This window comes from Pipistrellus hanaki (genome assembly GCF_964339955.1).
Source record: "Pipistrellus hanaki genome assembly, chromosome: 1".
Classification (NCBI taxonomy): domain Eukaryota; kingdom Metazoa; phylum Chordata; class Mammalia; order Chiroptera; family Vespertilionidae; genus Pipistrellus; species Pipistrellus hanaki.
The window spans coordinates 63,154,410-63,173,766 of record NC_140503.1 but is presented as its reverse complement, the minus strand read 5'-3'; the positions used below and the strand labels follow the sequence as shown (position 1 = coordinate 63,173,766).

General features: G+C 40.4%; 1 protein-coding gene across 3 annotated transcripts in view; it reads left to right on the top strand.

Moving 5' to 3' along the window:
- EIF2AK4 (eukaryotic translation initiation factor 2 alpha kinase 4) overlaps positions 1-19,357 on the top strand; it is a 100,306-nt gene that overhangs the window by 11,910 nt on the left and 69,039 nt on the right. For 2 of the 3 annotated variants that reach the window (XR_014796879.1, XM_084905118.1), the window contains exons 3-7: positions 2,464-2,566; positions 7,340-7,492; positions 8,730-8,810; positions 10,139-10,284; positions 14,722-14,837. Coding sequence is in view for 2 of the 3 variants with exons in the window: in XM_084905118.1 (XP_084761244.1) it covers positions 2,464-2,566; positions 7,340-7,492; positions 8,730-8,810; positions 10,139-10,284; positions 14,722-14,837 (599 nt within the window). In the remaining variant the exon portion in view is untranslated. Of the gene's footprint in view, positions 1-2,463; positions 2,567-7,339; positions 7,493-8,729; positions 8,811-10,138; positions 10,285-14,721; positions 14,838-19,357 lie in introns of those variants that run through there. The other variant, XM_084905119.1, reaches the window with a different exon arrangement.

Below are 19,357 nucleotides of genomic sequence, written 5' to 3'. Positions count from 1 at the left end.
CCCTCTTGACATTGACAGGCATCCCTGGGTGACTACACGGTTACTCCTGGTTGAGAACTACTACTATATTCAGGTAGTCTTGATGTGTACACTTGGTAAAAATATTGTGGGATGACTTTTTAAAAAACAACAACATGGAAATTCTTGTAAAAAGTAAAAATTCTAATATCAGCTACATACATTTATGTGGTTAGGCATAAAGAGAACTTTGGAAAGCTCTATTAAAATCTAATTAGTACTAGAGGCCCAATGCACGAAATTCGTGCTAGGGGCTCGGCCCTCACAGCCCTGGCTTCACCCTGAAGGTGGCCGGGAAGGACGTCCGGAAAGACATCTGGAAGGTGGTTCAGCTGTCCAGTCTAATATTAAGCTTTATTATTATAGATTATAGGTGCAGTTTTCATTATTCTTTTACTACTGCTAACTAATGTTTGCTTTATTTTTTAAAAAATAATTATGTAAGACTTGGGGGAACATTCATATCTTTTGAGATGATATGGGGCAGGCACTTTCCTTTTTTGCAAAATACCATGATGCCACTGTGAGAGAATCCCGAGTTAGACATGCATAGACTCAGGGCTATGTGGTACTTCTATCCTTTTCTCATATATATAAACTACTTTCAGATTCCCATCTATCCAAATATAATAGATAGTGATTGTAGAACCTATTATAACTGAAGCATTGTGAGAACTTCATAGATAATGAATAGTAAAGGGTGTGCTGAGGTAGAACACCATGAATTACTCAGAAAAGTTTGGTAGGAAGTACTGTACAGTCATCTTTTGTTCAGTAAAAATCAAATCTTAATTTCAATGAATTATTAATGGATGTTTATTCGTTGGGAATAAAAGGAATCCTGAGGGCCGGCTGTGTACTTTCCTTGAGTAGATGGTGTTGAGTCTGAGTTGTGCTCTATAGGGGTGAAGAGGGGTGGGAATTAGGCATCTTTGGAAGAGTGTGCAGGACTAGATTTATACGTGAGTGAGTGAGTGAGCATTTTTCCATCTTGTTTACAATCAGAGTGAGTGACTGCACACGGCATGTTGTGGGAATACTAGATGGATCATTGTGGCTCCATGCAGCCTACTTATTCTCAGCCTGCTTTATGTGGAGCACTCAGACCAGAGCAAAGAATTCGATGTCTGGTGGGTGAGCTGTTAGAGCTGGAGTAATTGATGTTGGGGGCAAACCAGGGTTGAGACTGGAATAACACACAGAGTGATTTTTAAAAAATATATATATTTTTATTGATTTCAGAGAGGAAGGGAGAGGGAGAGAGAGATGGAAACATCGATGATGAGAGAGAATCATTGATCAGCTGCCTCCTGCAAGCCCTCTACTGGGGATTGCCTGCAACCCAGGCATGTGCCCTGACCAGGAATCAAACCATGATTTTCTGGTTTATAAGTCCGTGCTCAACTACTGAGCCATGCCAGCCAGGTGAGTGATTTTTTTTAAATATGTATTTTTATTGATTTCAGAGTGGAAAGGAGAGGGAGAGAGAGGTGGAAACATCAATAATGAGAGAGAATCATTGATTGGCTGCCTCCTGTATGCCCCCTATGGGGGATCAAGCCTGTAATCTGGGCATTGCCCTTGACTAGAATCAAAACCAGGACCCTTCAGTCTGAAGGCTGATGCTCTGTCTACTGAGCCAAACCAGTTAGGGCTGAAGTGATTTTCTTAAAGGTAGTAAAAGAATAGTTGATGTGGAAATTTTTTTTTATATTTTATTGATTTTTTTACAGAAACATCGATGAGAGAGAATCATTGAGAGTCATCAATCAGCTGCCTCTTGCACACCCCCCTACTGGGGATGTGCCTGCAACCAAGGTACATGCCCTTGACTGGAATTGAACCTGGGACCTTTCAGTCCTCAGGCCGATGTTCTAGCGGCCCACATGTGTCAAACACAAGGCCCGCGGGCCAAATCCAGCCCGCCAGGCCTTGCAATGTGGCCCGCACCGCGCTGTCATCACTGCACTCCGCTGTCAGCTTATGACATTGTCAGTTTATGACTGTTCAGTAAACCATTCGGCCTGCGATTTAGGCTGGATTTTAGATTTTGGCCCCTTCTCTGATTGAGTTCGACACCCCTATTCTAGCCACTGAGCCAAACCAGTTTCAGCTGATGTGGAAACTTTTAATCAGATTGTAAAGCTGAAATCAGAGACAAAGGAGTTGGAGAGATACTGGGATCAAGCCCCAGTAAGTCTGGTCATCTGACAGCCCACACTGCCAACTGGCCAGCCCACTTGCTCCCTATAGCCTGCAGGTGAATCTATCATCCACACTGTGTCAACTGTGCTGCTGGGGTGTGGTCGGAATCCTTTTGAGATGCAAAGAAATGTTGCTGGGAGTATAGAGAGAAGTTCACAAATGAGCCCTGTATGAAATCCCCAAATATTAATGCAGACAGGCTGCACTTTCGAGTAACTCCTTTTTGTTTTTTCTTCCCAGAGTCCCTGAAATAGAGTTAAAAAATGCCAAAGGTCTGTCCAATGAAAGTGTTAATTTATTAAAATCCCGCCTGGATGAAGTGGCCAAAAAGCATTGTGGAGAGGTAAGATTTATTTAAATGGACTTATAAGAGGACAGTAAAAAAAATCTCATCATGTTCACCAGTGTTTGCCTTTCTGCCTTTTCTGGGACTGAAAGATATTTCCTTTGCACCTTAAATTCAGTTTTGACTAGAATGTTTTGTTTCTTATTGATATCTACAAAGGAGAACATTGCTATTTGAATTTCTTTAATTTATAGTACTTAGGAATTACAAATTGTAAAGTGTTTATAGATGATATTATTGATGCTTAAGAATCTTTCCAAAAGATGAACCTGGCCATATGAACCTGGCCATATTTTTTGCATCCTTTGGATCTGGCACCATGACTTGATCTTGATTTGAACCTTTATATTGGAAAATACCTATAGATAAGTGATTTCTGACAAAACTTTGCCACTTTTCCTTTTTCCATATCAGAATATCTAATTATTCTCCTTGACAACAATTAGCAACATGCTCTATTCCTTCATTGTCTCTTCTCTACCTGAGCATGGGAGTACACTTAGTTCAGTGCTAATTCTTTCTTAATCCTCTGCACATCAGGGTCTACCTGAGCTCGTCCTTAGGCGATGCCACTCTCTCTGAGGGCTAGACTAGGCGGCGACTTCTTCTTCTTCTTCTTTTTTAATATATTTTTATTGATTTCAGAGAAGAAGGGAGAGGGAGAGAAAGATAGAAACATCAGTGATGATAGATAATCATTGATTGGATGCCTCCTGTATGTCCCACACTGGGGATTTAGTCTGTAACCCAGGCATTTGCCCAGACCAGGAATCGAACCTCAATCTCCTGGTTCATTGGTTGATGCTCAACCACCAAGCCATGCCGGCCAGGCTAGGTGACTTCTTAATGTAGAGTCTTACCGTGTGCTTCTTATGTCAGATCAATTCCCTTTACATATAATCCTCACTTACACGTAAAGTCACAAGGCGGCTCTTGTAAACTCTGAGAAGCTCAAGTTAGGACCAGCCCCAGGTCTCTGTCTCTGTTTCTGTTTCAGACCTAAGTTGCTGTTTCCACAAGCTTCAGTAATCATTGAGATACAGACAGTGATTATAGAACAGCCCCGACAAAAAAGTAGGCCTTGGGAATCACTCCAAAGTTCTTTCTAGTGTAAAGGGACTCTAATGTCTCATTGAGAAATAATATGGAGTTGTGTTAAATTCAGCTATGGAATCCTCTGGTTTCTTAAATTCAGGACTTAGGATTCTTTTGGAAAAAAAATATTTGCTCTATTTTTTATAGCACAGGATTATCCTATATAATCGTATACAATAAAGAGCTAATATGCTAATGATCGTGATGCCCTCACGCCATAATGACCAATCAGCAGGAGGCTGTGTGCATGGCAGGGTGGAGCTGCCGTGTTGCTCCAGAGACGGGCAGAGTGGGGATGCACCCGGAGGAGGCGGGACCATCCCATGGCAGGGAAGGTGGGGGTGAGAGCCTGTAGTGCCCCCCTCATGTGAAAGACATGGATTGTTTCTCGTTTTGAGCTATTAAAAACAAACCTGTTTTAAACATTCATGTACAGGGTTTTTTGTTAATCCTCACCCGTGGATATTTTTTCCATTGATTTTTAGAGAGAGTGGAAGGTAGGGAGGTAAGAAGTAGAGAGAGAAAGAGAGAGAGAGACAGAGAGAGAGAGAGAGAGAGAGAGATATCAATGTGAGAGATACACATCGATAGGTGGCCTCCTGCATGCACCCCAATTAGGGCTAGGGATCGAACCTACAAGCTAGGTACGTGCCCTTGACCGGGAATCAAGTCCAGCATCTTTAGGTGCTCAGGCTGGTGCTCAACCAACTGAGCCACACTAGCCAAGACTCATGTACAGCTTTTTATATGAACAAACATTTTCATTTATCTGGAACAAATGCCTCAGAATGCAGTTGTGGGTATATGGTAGTTGTATGTTGGTTTTTTAAGAAACTGCCATTTTTTACAGGTTGGCAGTACCACTTTACAGTTCCCCCAGCAAAATGTGACTGGTCCAGTTTCTTCACATCCTTGTCAGCATTTGATATCACTGTAGCTGTTCTAATAGATGTCATGATGATTAATGTTATATGTGAACTTGGCTAGGCCACAGAACCCAGATGTTTGGCCATGTATTATTCTATATGTTTCTATGTAGGTGATTTTTAGATGAGATTAACATTTAAATCTGTAGACTTTGAGTTAAGCAGATTATCCTCCATAATGTGGATGGTCTCATCCCATCAGTTGAGGGCTTTAATAGAAAAAGATTGGCCTTCCTAGAAGAGGAAATTTCCGGAAGATGGATGGCCTTTGGACTTGGCTGCAACATTAACTCTTTAGCCTACCTTGCAGATTTTGGTCTGATTAGGCTCTCTAACTCTATAATCGCATGAACCAATACCTTAAAATAAAAGTCACTCTCTCTTACTCTCTCTTTGTCTCTCTTTCTTTTTACACACACACACACACACACACACACACACACACACACACCCACACACCCCTACACACCCACATCCTGTTGGTTCTTTCTCTGGAGAACTCTGACTAATACGGACGGACGTGTATTGTGAGAATGAGAGTGGCTGTTGTAAATAAGGTCAGGAGAGGCCTCTGATAAGGTGACATTTGAGCAGAAGCTTGAGGGAAGCCAAACAATGAACGCTGTAAATATGGGGGGAGGGACAATTGCCAGTTTTGAAAGTAGTTATTGTTTTCATCTAGTTTTATGTATTTATCAGATTTGTTTGTATAGAAAATGCTACTAAATTAAACAGATTGGCAAAAGAAAAACATTCCACCAACTGGCTCCTGGCTCCTTTCTGGTACAGAAGTAGTTTCCCTTTTGATGTAATAGAAACTACCACCTTTTCCTAGCTTTTTTTGTTTCCTATATATATTTTTATTGATTTCAGAGATAAAGAGAGAGAGAGAGACAGATATATAGAAACATCAAAGATTAGAGAAAATCATTGACCAGCTGCCTCCTGTATGCCCCCTACTGAGGATCAAGCCTGCAACCCAGGCATGTGCCCTTGACCGGAATCGAACCTAGGACCCTTCAGTCTGTAGGCCGATGCTCTATCCACTGAGCCAAACTGGCTAGGGCCCCAGCTTTTCTTAAAAGAGCTTCTTATATTTTTACTTATTGATTTTAGAGAAAGAGAGTAAGGGAGAGAGAGAGAGAAACATCTATTTGTTGTTTCACTTATTTATGCATTAACTGGTTGATTCCTATATGTGCCTTGACTAAAGATTGAACCCACAACCTTGGCATACCAGGATGTGTTCTACCCAACTGAGCTATCTGGCCAGGACAAAAAAGAGCTTTTCTGTAAAGAACTTGCCTCCTAGACTCGAGGCTAGTGTTTCTCAATTGTAAATTGAAGTAGATCTAGTGAATGCCACAGCTTCTGGTATAATAAAAAAATACACGAATTTCTCCCTGTGGTTTCTTTGCATTTCCTCCCTAAGTCAATAACTTGATATCCTTGTGTACCATGACTTCTATTACTATTTACCACTGTGTTAAGTCCCTTTAGAAAATGTTTTAAACATATAATTGAAATAAAAGTTTTCAAACTGCTTCATTGTATAATTGAAGGGAAAAAATCTCAGTGTGTTGGTCGTGAGGTGCAGAAGGAGCTTGGCACTCTTGACCTCTTTGGGGTTGGGGTAGTCAGTGTGGGGTCCCAGCCACCTTGTTCTATTGACTCACCAACCCCAGTATGACTTATGACTCCCAGGTGCAGGGGAAAGTAGCTTCCTGTGGTCACATGACTGTCTGAGAAGGAGGTCATTATTCTTCTGGTACTGTCTGAATGCTTCCCTAAGTGTAAATGAAGTGCTGTCCAGGTATTGATCAGCCTCCTACTGGCCCATTATTAGCAGGGAGATAACGAGGGCTTTAAATATCTGCTTCCAGACCCAAATAGAATTATTTTCAGTATGTGGTGTAGATAGATAAAAGCTGATGTTAGCAATGATTGTTGTCTGCTCAGTTATCATATGTAGACAGGTTTTCTAGTAAGGAAGGTAGGGTTTTTCTTATGCAGTCTTAAACATTTTTTATTTATTTTTTAAAATAGATTTTATTGGTTTTTACAGAGAGGAAGGGAGAGAGTTAGAAACATCGATCAGATGTCCCCTGCCCGCACCCACGGTACATGCCCTTGACCAGCATTGAACCTGGGACCCTTCAGTCCGCAGGCTGATGCTCTATCCACTGAGTCAAACCGGTCAGGGCCAGTCTTAAACATTTTACCAAATTATTTGTACAGAAAAATATTTTATCGGATTTATTATACAAAAAATGCCAATAAATAAAACAGGACTACAGCCGGGACTGGTTTGGCTCAATGGATAGAGCGTCGGCTTGGGGACTGAAGGGTCCCGGGTTCGATTCCGGTCAAGGGCATGTACCTTGGTTGCGGGCATATCCCCAGTAGGGGGTGTGCAAGAGGCAGCTGATCGATGACTCTCTCATCGATGTTTCTCTCTACCTCTCTCCCTTCCTTTCTGTATAAAATCAATCAATCAATCAATCAATCAATAAAATAAAACAGGACTACAAAAGACAAGTGAAGCTTTTTATTTATCTAGTGATTTGTCTTGATAGCAACATGATGAACCCTGCTGTGATTGCATCATGTCCTGAATTCAGAATGTGTCATATCAAAATGAATATCCCTATTGTAAGTGGCTATCTGGTTGTCTGCATGTTTTTCTATAGTCTCTCCCTGCCTTCCCATTATTTGACCATTTGTGGTTGACATTCATCTCCATGTTTAGGTGATGATATTTGAACTGGCTTACCACGTGCAGTCATTTCTCAACGAACATAACAAACCCCCTCCCAAGTCTTTTCATGAGGAAATGCTGGAAAGGCGGGCTCAGGAGGAGCAGCAGAGGCTGTTAGAGGCCAAGCGGAAAGAGGAGCAGGAGGTGAGACCTCTGTCCTCACAGGTGCCAGCCCCGGCGACTGTGAGCTTCTATAGGATGTGACTGTCTCCACCTACACGCCTATATGTTAACACTGTCTCTTAGTGGGTCCCACTAATTTTGTTATTGCTTATCTCCTGCTTAATTGTATATCCTGGTTACCATTTGTAATTTAAAGTTCCTATTGTCATCGTTTTTAGGAAGGCACATTTTTTTTTTTTTTTTTTTTTTTTTTTTTACTTTTGTTAATGCTCATCTGAGGATATTTTTCCATTGATTTTTAGAGTGAAAAGGAGAGGGAGAGGGAGAGACAGAGAGAAACATCAATGTAAGAGAGACATCAACTGGTTGCCTCCTGCATGCGCCGCAACCTACCAGAGATGGAGCCTGAACCAATGTATGTACACTTGGCCAGGAATAGAACCCACAACCCTTCAGTCCGAGGGCCAACACTCGAACCACTGAGCAACCTAACCAGGGCTGGAAGGGATGTTTTTATTAGAAGATAGTGAATACTTAGCTAACAATCTTGTTTTAGTGTATTGCTATAACTGCCTGTTAGCTTGGGGCATCTTTTCTCATTTTGTATTATTGCTGTTACACTTTTTGTTGAGTGTCTTAATGGTTTTGATATTACAATCTTGAATTTCAGAGGACTCATAAAAACACATTACTCTTCCCTACCTAAATTTAGACCCAGTGGAGCAATAGATACATGAGTTGATTGGATGGGGATCAACATATCGCTTTTAATACTGAGAGCTGATTGGAGAATGCAGCTGATAGTGTGTGGCTGGTGGTGATGCCGTGCCACCCTGGTCCCAGGCACGGAGAACAGCTCACCTCCTAATCTGCCCTGGACCCATGGCAGAGAGCAGCACACGTGCATGTTCTCCGCAGACAGGCAGACATCACTGAGGAGGGGCAGAGTCACAAGTGGGAGGACAGGAGAGGCCAACAGAGTTGCTGAAGTGAAAGTCTCTCTACATGGAGACATGAAGAGTGGGGGCACTGTCCCTCGCCCACAGTCTTCATACCTATTTAAAAGGGAATGCCTCTTGCATAAGAACTCTGATAAAACTGATGCAACGGCAGTTTGAACTAGGTTTCATGTATTTGGGTCTCTTAGGAAGAAAGGGCATGTGAATTTTAAAAATTACAAGAGTTTTTATAATTTCAGAACTTTAATGTTGTAGAGGTTTCAAAGATTGGCCTTTGATGGCAATATGATCTCTTTCAGCAACGTGAAATCCTTCATGAGATTCAGAGAAGGAAAGAAGAGATCAAAGAAGAGAAAAAAAGGAAAGAAATGGCCAAGCAGGTACACTATCAAGTCTGCCATACTAAAATGGTTTACATTTTGCTAAATATAAAATCTTTTTATTGCCATTGGTGATATTTCCCCCTCCTGCGTTACTTCAGGAGTAAAACTCAAAATGAAGCACTAGAAGAATCTCCAAACAGGAAGCAAAATTTAGAATTGTATATTATCCGTAAATGACTTAGGCTTATGCACCTATTGTAGCTATCAGATGAATCGAGAGAGAGACGATATTGAAGTTTTGATAATTAATTCAGACTGGAATTCTTAATACTTGGAAAATAAAACAATTTGTTCTTACTGAGGAGTGAATGGAAACCATAAGGCTCTGCTTGAGATTTCCTTCAGTGATGGAAAAGAAGGATTTACAGAATAGGTTTCAAAGCAGTGTGAAAAAGGATAAAATCCTCTTTTCTATATTTTTCCTGTGTCCAGTTGAATAAAAAACGTCAGTTACTCATTTCATTTTCTAAAATTATGGCAGTTAACTAAAAGGAAGCTCTGAGGTGTAATGGGAGGAGGCACTGATGTGTGAGAAGCAGCACCTGGCTTAAAGCTTTGGCTTTTTTACTGCCGAGTTCTGTGTGTGACCGTTAGGTGACACTCTCTGTGACTTATTTTCCTTATCCCTTAAAATGGGACTTATGTGTCTTCCTTTCTGTCTCATGTAACTGTTCCCACAGATAACTATATTACCCTCTGAAAGTACAAAGCTGTGTACAAATTGTAAGATGTTATTACTGTTTCCACCAGGTCTCCTTATTTACGTCTGATCTGCCACCTTGCTCTCTCTTTGAATGCTTTCTGTTCCTTTCCTCTTGCTCTTCTTTCTAACTTTTTATGCATATTCCAAGAGTCTAACATTTCCATTTAAAACTGTAATCTGACTCTCAGTTCCTGAACCAGTACTATTTGGATATTAAATTGTTATTTTTATTTTCCTTTTTATTTAACTTATTGGGGTAACACTGGTTAACAAAATTATATAAGTCTCAGGTGCACAATTCCACAACACAACATCTGTATACTGCATTGTGTGTTCAATATCCCAAGTCAAGTCTGAGTCCCTCACCATTTATCTCCCCACACACACACCCCCCGTACCCTTCTCCACCTCCACCCCACTCCAGCAATCACCACACTGTTGTCCGTATCCATGAGTGTTTTCTCAGACATTAAGCTTTTATAAGTTGAGTTCAACTTTATTATACTTAAAAGCATTCCATTTAAATAAAATATGCACTTTCTCCTGGATTCATAATTATACACCATGATTGTCTTCCATTTCTGACCTATGTCTAAAGTAGGTTTACTTTTCTTTTTTCTAGGAACGTTTGGAAATTGCTAGTTTTTCAAACCAAGATCATACTTCTAGGAAGGACCCAGGAGGACACAGAACTGCTGTTCCACATGGAGGTTCTCCCGACTTCGTAGGAAATGGTAGACATCGGACCAACTCCTCTGGAAGATCTAGGTAAGTCCTTGAAATTTCTGATCTGGAAGATGTAGAATGAAAGATGTAGAAGGAAAAAAACAACTTGTTGTGAAAGTTGATGAGTTTTCAGATAGTTTTAATAACTTTTCAAAGCCTATATGTCTTAATATACCATTTGTTAGCCATATGAAACAAAATTTTCATTTGTTTTAACACTTTCTATGTATCTTTAATTAAACTAGTTTTATTGCTCACTCGCCTTTATAATTGTGCTATCACACTTCACAATCTTGCCTCCAATGCAGTTTGATCTGACTTCTAATGATCTGACTAGTCAATAAGTGACTTAAAATTTGTTCTTCCATCAGAATCATCATCTGGTCAAATTTCCCACTGTATTTGTTTTCCGTCTGTAACTCCTTGGGCCCCAGCACGGATGTGGGAAATGCTCCAAATGGGCATGGTGTAGATTTTTCACCTAAGAATGGAGCCCCGGCTTGTTGGCAGGGCTCCCCTTCCGGGAGCTGCTGAGGGCACTGGGCTTCCCTGTCCTTGCAGGTGGGCTCCTGGGTGATTCCCTATCACCAGAGGTCACATGAGAGATACCACCTCTTCCTCCACATCCTTTCCTCTAAAAATACTCCCCAAATATTTGTTGTGACCCTCTGTGGATCAGAAATAAATTTTAGTACAGAATCCATTTATGAGTGGGTGACCAAGTAGTGTAGGTATTATAATTCAGCTTCCTTATGATTTTAAACTGTCTCTTTTAAGAATCTAAGCAGCACTGAAAACCAACATTTTTTTTTTTTCCTATGGAAAGAAACATTTTAGGTACCAAATTAAAGACATATAAACTTCCAGGTTATAGTTTCTTTATAAGAAGGAAACGTTTCAGTTCTTTCCCTAATTACTGACTTTAAAAAGAAATCAGCTTAGAAATCATTTGGATATTAACACTTCGCCACCTACCCTTAAGGTGAGCTGAATTTTCTCTTGAATACTGTTTCTGGTAACAATTTAATTTTAAGATTATAACTCCTTACATCAATTTAGATTACTTTTGCAACTGGGCTTCCAATAGGCAACACAGTTTTAAGTTGTCAGAGCATTTCACTAAAAAGTACTTAACAAATTTCTATTGTGTTAGAATCAGCAGTGAGCCATGCTCAGCACAGCCAGGGGTGAACCTGAGGGGGGATTGGGAATGTGTGTCAGTGAAGGATTAAAGAAGACAGACAAGACTAAAGCTGGGCCTAGGTGGGACACTGCAGCCAACTCTTTTTTTTATAGCCACATTTCACAAAGCAAAGTAAGGCTGTGGTCAAGACGTTTAAAATGTTCTCATAGGTTTCGAATCTACTCAATTACATGCACCTGAACTCTATCAGGCTTTGTTTTGGCAGCACTTGCTGCACCTCCGCAGCCTATATCACTTAGCACCTAGGACCACAGGTTCGGACCATAACGGCATGCTTACAACGATAGCCTTTGGCTATGATTATGCTGGGAGGGCTTTGTCCTCCAAGCTGGGACTTGTCTGTAGCTTTGCCACGAAAGGACCATGCCCTCTCATTAGTCCTAGGCTTGAACCTGTCCATACGCGGTAGCCGCTCTCCACACAGCAGAAATAAATCAATGCTATGAATAAGTCTTTTTGGATATATAAAAACAGTTTTTTAAATTTAAACATTTCCATTTTTTGTGACTAAGTATAAACAATGGCTCTAAGATTAGACTTGCTTTTAAGATTAAAGATCATTTGCAAGTTTACTCAAGTGGGATGTGGAATTCTCCCTTTGACATAGGTAGGAAAACTTTTTTTGTTATGCTTGTAAGAGTGATATTTGTATGTCTTGGATAGGAAAACATCCCATGAGCATCCAAGAAGGAACATTAAATAGTTTTCATCTGATGTTTGCCAAAATATGGCACATCCCTGCATGAATCTCTGTCACTGTGTTGACTACTGACTAGGAAAGAATGAATCAAGTGTAGTTCATGTGCTTCCTTGGTAAAGAAATAAAAAGTCCTTGATATACCAAAGCACTTCATGATTTACTCTTGATTTTATTCCTCCCTTGCTGTTTATTGGTCTTTATGGATTAGAAAGTCAAAGGAAATGAGTATAGTGTTCCATTTTATTCTTTTACTTTTCTTCTCCTAAAAAGCAAATACATACATATTTTTAGGTGAATACCAGAGACATCAGTGATATTGGTTTTCACCTCTTTATTCTTTTCTAACTCAGTGGGATTTACTTTTTATCCTTCAGAATTATTCCAGCTGCCAGCCTGTCTTATGTGGCATGTACCACATTTGCCATTTTCTTAGCCCTTTTACTTTTATTTTAATCATAATAATACATATTTTCTTATTAGCACTCTTAGCATCTCATTGAGTTGGTGTTTAACTGTCATGATGGGGTGATTAATATTCTAAAACACTCTAAAACCAAACATTTACACAATGTAAACTAAAGAATGTAAAGATGACCTAGACTAAAATGACTATTAGCACCATTGTTGGAGGAGCAGAGCTGATGTAGAGGTGCTTCTAAATAATTTATGTTAGTAAGTCTAATAACTCATTTTAAATCTTTGCTTTTATTATTTTCTCCATAAACCAGTGTGCCCCTGGTTGCATAAGTAACTTTAGAAGTACAATGTATTACCCTGTTTCCCCGAAAATAAGACAGTGTCTTATATTAATTTTTTCTCCCAAAGTTGCGCTAGGTCTTATTTTCAGGGGATGTCTTATCTTTCCATGTGCTAGGTCTTATTTTCGGAGGATGTCTTATTTTTGGGGAAACACGGGTAGTCATTCCCTGGTGTTTGAATATGTGGTCACAGGAGACTCGTGTCTTATCAGCAGTAGGGTGGGGAAAGGAAGATGTATAGGATTGGAGGTGAAGAGACCAGATAATAATGGAGTATCACATGTGCCCAGAGGAAAGTTGGAGATGATCTCAACAGGGCAGGGGAAATGGAGAGTATGATACTTGGGGATCAGTTATATGTAGGAGGTCTAGGAGCCCGGGGAGACTCATGCTTTTGACTCCAGACAGAATGAATGACTGTGCCACAAACCAAAATAAAAGAACCCAGGGGAGAAGTCAGATTGAGAATGGGTAGGAGGGAGGTGGCAGTTTTATTGACATTGCGGCAGCATCAGGAGTAAATAGAGGGGCAGAAGTGGAGACAGCAAGTGTGAAAGTTTGAAAACAAAGAACAAGAGGACTTAGAGATGGGAGAGATGTAGAGCTGAGGGGAAGGACTAATCTAGAGGGCAGATTGCACATATAGGAGAGAGGAGGAACAACCAATGGGCCATGATCCCAGAGAGACTGTAGGAAATGGAACCGAGGACAGTATAGCTGGCCTTCCTCAGAGTCTGGGGAAAAGAAAGAATGTACTGATTCCAACTAACTTTTTAGGTGGAACAATAGAAAGTGTGGGCTTTATTCCTCTTTGCCTCATGTTCTATGTGAAAGTAGAAATCAGGATGGTGCTTAGAGTAGAGGGCTGCTTTCTAGAGATTTATCCATATGCCTCATCAAAGCATATCTTAGAAGGGTCCAATCTTGAATGTCAAGAATGCTCTCCCTGGCCTTTTCCCTACTTCCCTTTCCCCAATTTATTACTTTTGCATTATAATCTACCTTCCCAGCTGGGGGGGGGGGGGGGGGAAGTAGAATAGAGAAAGAGAGGAGGAGGATTTGGCTTTAAGTGTTTTAGAGACTTCATAAAAGGAAATGGCAGAGTATCTGTCATTCAGTGGTTGGGAGCCCAGTTGGAGAATAGGAATTTGAAGTGCTCCAAACACTGTTTTTTAGCTTTCCCCGGATGTGCATGTGCATTTGGAATGAAAAGATTGTAGTTGAGCTAAATCTCTGTAGAACTGCTGTGGTGATGAAAATGTTTTATACTAATGCTGGCCACTTTTGGCTACTAAGTACCTAAATGTGACTACTGTAGTCAAAGAATTGATTTTTTTTTTAAAAAAGTTTTTATTCATTTTTTTAAAGAGAGAGAAAGGAAGAAGGAGAAAGAAACATCAGTCGGCTGCCTCTTGCAGGCCCCTACTTGGTATCAAGCCTTCATCTGGGACATGTGCCCTCACTAGGAATCAAACCAGTGACCTCTCAGTGCATGGGACAGTGCTTAGCCAACTGAGCCACACCAGCCAGGGCAAAGAACTGAATTTTTAATTCAATTTTAACTAGTTTAAATTTAGATATCCACGTGTGGCTAATGGCTACCACATTGGACAGTGAAGATCTAGAGTTGGGGGTTTGTAGAGTTCGTGTGGGAAAGCAGCAATGGGAAATGGGGGAGTTGGACAACTTTCTCATTAGCACCTCAAGCTCAATTTCCATGGAAACAGATGTTAGACTATCAACAGTCTAGTAAAGAAGAGAAAATAGAGGGGCAAGAAGTTGGGGGGAAAAAATCATTGTTGAAATTTATTTTTAAGGCGAGAGCGGCAGTATTCTGTATGTAATAGTGAGGATTCTCCTGGCTCTTGTGAAATCCTGTATTTCTCTACCGGTAATACTGATCAGCTCATGGTGCACAAAGGAAAATGTATTGGTGAGTAAACTAACTAAATTCATGTAACTTTTCTAACAACAAAAGTTAATCACGAAGAAACAAAGTAGAATAGACACGGTGCAGTCCAAGGAGACTGGTGAGCTGATAGTCATTCTAGCTTCCATTCCTAATGACCAGAATGAAAAGTTACTCAGGTTTCCCCTCCTGTAAGATAGAAACTAAAACCTAGGCTCTTGGAAATATTGTTAGCAGGAAGATAATTTAAAGTTCATCATCATTATAATCAGTTGAACTTTTGAAACCAAAATGGTTGAAATATTATGAATTAGTAGAATTTCGCATCATGTGAATTTATTGCCAATGAAATATATGCACTTAAATAAGTTCTAATGCCTGTGATATTTTCTTTAATTTTTTATTTTCAATTACAGTTGATATACAATATTATATTAGTTTCAATAATGCCTGTGATCTTTAATGACCAAATCCTATTTTCTTAAGTTGATATCCATCTACTTAGTTAGCATTTTCCCAGCAAGCATGTTTTACCTGACTAAGAAAACCATTTTATTTTTTTTCCATTTTATTTTCTATGTATCTTATTTAGCAGTTTTGTCTATTGATGGCTATTTGGAGTGAAATGGTTTAGCAATTTGTGATTTGAATTGTTTATATTAAATTCAAATTTTCATTATCTACTTCTTTGCCCTAAATGCCATCATCTTTTATCAGCCATCTATATATATAAAACCCTAAGCAACCAGTCAACTGTTTGATCATTCGACCATTTGACTGGTTGCTATGACATGCACTGACCACCGGGGGCAGATGCTCAATGCAGTAGGTGTGCTCCCACAGCGTGAGTGCCACTCAGCTGGTGGGCACCAGATGCCAGGCTCAGGGCTGGTGAGCTCAGCTGCTGCAGCACTACTGAACTGCGGCACTACCGAGCTACAGTGCTACCAAGCTGCAGCAGCAGGCTCAGTGGGCCAGGATGAACGGGAGTGATTCAGTGCCCAGTCGCCTGCCGCTTTGGCATGGGGATTGGCCGTAACCAGCAGTCTGACATCCCCTGAGAGGTCCTGGATTGCAAGAAGGCACAGGCCAGGCTGAGGGACCCCACCGGTGTACAAATCTGCACTGGGCCTTTAGACCTGATATAACCACTAAGTGGTGTAGGGATCACTTGTATATAATTAACTTGACAATTTTTTTCAATTTATAAGATAAAGTTTATTTAGAAAGTTACAGAAGTAGTAGAAGTGAGCCAACTGGGCTGCATAAGTGCAGGAAACAAGTTACAGAGGCAGAAGAAGGGCCCTAAGAGCTTAGCAGAGAGAAAGGCAAACGTAAGTGCTTGGAAGGAAGAAGAGGGCGTGGCTGTGCCCTCCCACCCCGACCCCCTCAGCTCCGGGGAGAACATGTTTAATTTTTAATTCCATTAATATGGTAGCCAAATTACCTAAATTGAGTTTGCTTTGTGTGTGTGTGTGTGTGTGTGTGTGTGTGTGTGTGTGTGTCTTTTTTCCTTCCTCTTTAAGGAACTATAAATAAACAGGGGAGCTGCCAGGCAGCAGGCAGCAGGTAGAGAGAGAAGGAACCAAATATCTGAATGGTCTGTGAAGTGGACACTTGACCTTGGCTGAACTGGACAGAGTTCTGTGCATGCCCAGAGCCTGCCTGTGCAGACAAAGCAGCCATTTGGACAGATTCAGGACCTTGGCAGAGATGATTAACTTTGATCTTGAAACTGTCCTTGGCTTAGGGCATTTCAGACTCATGAATTGGCAACATAAAACTCACTATTTTTAATAATCTGGGAGATCGGGAAGAGAAATCAATCTACTTATTACCTTAACTTTGTTTCCTATTCTCACTGATAGTTACTAGACATATTCACCTAACCCTCATCAGGAAACATTTGCAATCTGAAAGTTTTTTATAAAACAATTATATAATTTTTTTTCTCACAATGGGTCTAGCTTTTAAAATATGTTCTAATTTTCTGTGAGATATTTTTATAAAAGGTCAACTAATTAATATTTTGTTTTTCAGTTTAAAGCCATTAGAACTTCCATATGGATAAAGCACTAGAAACTGTCTGTAATAATATGATGACCATTATTAGCATATAATAGACTCAGTTCGAGTTCTTTCTGTGACATATTTTCCTTCAGTCTCATTACAGTGTGTTCTTTTGTCCTTTATTATCCCCATCAGGCAAAAGTGACAGGGAGAGGCAACAATAAAATTATTTTTTAAAATAACACACACAAAAAACCCCCAAAAAACCAGCAATTGTGAAATACCTATCTAGCCCCAGTTGGGAAGAGGAATATTTAAGGCATTGTACTGCATAACGCACACATGTAGTTAAGCTTTATGTAAATAACAGCATAGTTTATCCCATAAATATATGATATCTGTGTCTCCAGTGTGTGTAGTACTAGTTAGATCCCACATTGCACAGGAACTTCCTTCGGTTCACATCAGGTTTTTTCCGTTTAGCCTAAAAATGTCAGGATTTGTTTATGACTAGCATAGCAGATCACTTTAATTAAACCTTTTTAAATTGTCAGCATTTCTGTGAAGTGAAAACTGCTTCTCAGATAAAAACTTTAGGTGAGTTAATTCAGCCACATTTCTCAAAGTATTTTTGCTAAGGCCTCTATGTCCTACATATGCAGGTTACTTCACTTTTCAGTTTTTAAATGGAAAAAAATTACTTCTTCCAAAAACGTTTTCCATTTCTTTTCTTTGTTTCTTTCTTTTCTTTTCTTTTTTCTTTTTTTTTTTTACAGAGAGGAAGAGAGAGGAATAGAGAGTTAGAAACATCGATGAGAGAGAATCATTGATCAGCTGCCTCTTGCACACCCCTTACTGGGGATGTGCCCGCAACCAAGGTACATGCCCTTGACTGGAATCGAACCTGGGACCTTTCAGTCCGCAGGCCAATGCTCTATCCACTGAGCCAAACCGGTTTTGGCACAAAAAAAGTTTTTCATTTTGAAAATAGTGCAACATCACAGGAAACTATTATTTATATAACAAGAGAAAAAAGCAGAATACTATATATCAGTGGTTCTCAATTGGGATTGGCATTGCCCTTGGGGAGCATTTGGTGATATCTGGGGACATTTTTGATGGTTAAGACTATGGTGGAGGTGCTATTGGCATCTGGTGGGTAGAGGTCAGGGATGCTGCTAGCCAGCATCTTCCAGTGCATAAGATAATCCTTCAGCAAGGGATTACCTGGTCAAAATGTCAAGGGTAAAAAAAACCCTGCTACATATGCTGTGATTTCATAAATTAGGGAGCGGGGAATGGTAGAGGGGACTAGAAGAGAAATAAAACAAAATGGTACCAGGCTAGAGTGCCTCCGTGGTTGAGCATCAACCTATAAATAGGAGGTTGCAGTTCAATTCCTGGTCAGACACATGCCTGAGTTACAGGCTCAATGTGCAGTCGGAAGCCTGAAGGAGGCAGCCAATCAATTACCATTGATGTTTCTATCTCTCTCCCTCCCCCTTCTTCTCTAAAGTCAATAAAAATATATTTAAAACAAAACAAAAAACCAAATATGGTGATATTGTGGGTGATTTTTTTTGTCATTTTTAATTTTTTGGCAATTTTTGATAATAGTCTTCAATGAAAATACAGATTTTTAAATACAGCACAGAGAATAAAGCCACTAAGATTATAGTGCCTTTGCACAGTAGATGGTTACTAGACTTGCACTAGACTTGTCACATTGCCAAGTATACATATATTAAGATCACCATGCTGTATACCGGAAATGAATAATGCCAACATACTTTAATTACAAAATTTTAATGAAAATACACGTTTTTATAAGAAAAATTTTGGTGTTGCAGAAATTGAGCTCTCCATATACAAGTGAAAACCATATGCCTATCACTAAATAAATGTACCTCTCTAGCTTCAAATTTAAGCTGTCATTTCTGGTTCCTTCCCTCAAAACTGTTAACTAGTTTGTGTTTACTGAATGTATTCAGATTTTGTGTTTAGAAAAATCATTTGTGAGGAGAATCCAAGATGGCTGCTCGGGTAGGCAACTAGCCGCAGCCGCACACAACAATTTCAATAAAATACAACTAAAATATAAAATGGACATTACCCAGAACTACAGGAAAGTCAACTGACTGGAAATCCTACAACAAGAAGCAAGGAGAAAACCAGAAGGAAGCGCGGAGGAGCTGTAAAAGCCTAAGGTACGGAGACACGCGGCGCGCGGAGAGGACAGAGCCGGAGAGGAGGGAGGCCGAGTGCCTGGCTGGCGTTCCCAAGCGGGAAACAGAGAAAAGCTCCGATTGTGCTGGGCTCAGCTCCAACTGCTCTGAACCCCAATTCTAGGCCAGACCCCAGGGATCCAGGCTCACCCATAGGGAGCTGGGCTGTAAGGCAGAACTCCAGGGAGCGGCGAGAGGAGGTCCCGGAGGTGCGCACAGTGCGCCCAGAGAAGGGCCGGCCGGCTGTGCCGCGGGATTGCCCTGACGGGAAGGAGACAGGGGCTCCAGACTGCTCTGAACGCCACCTCC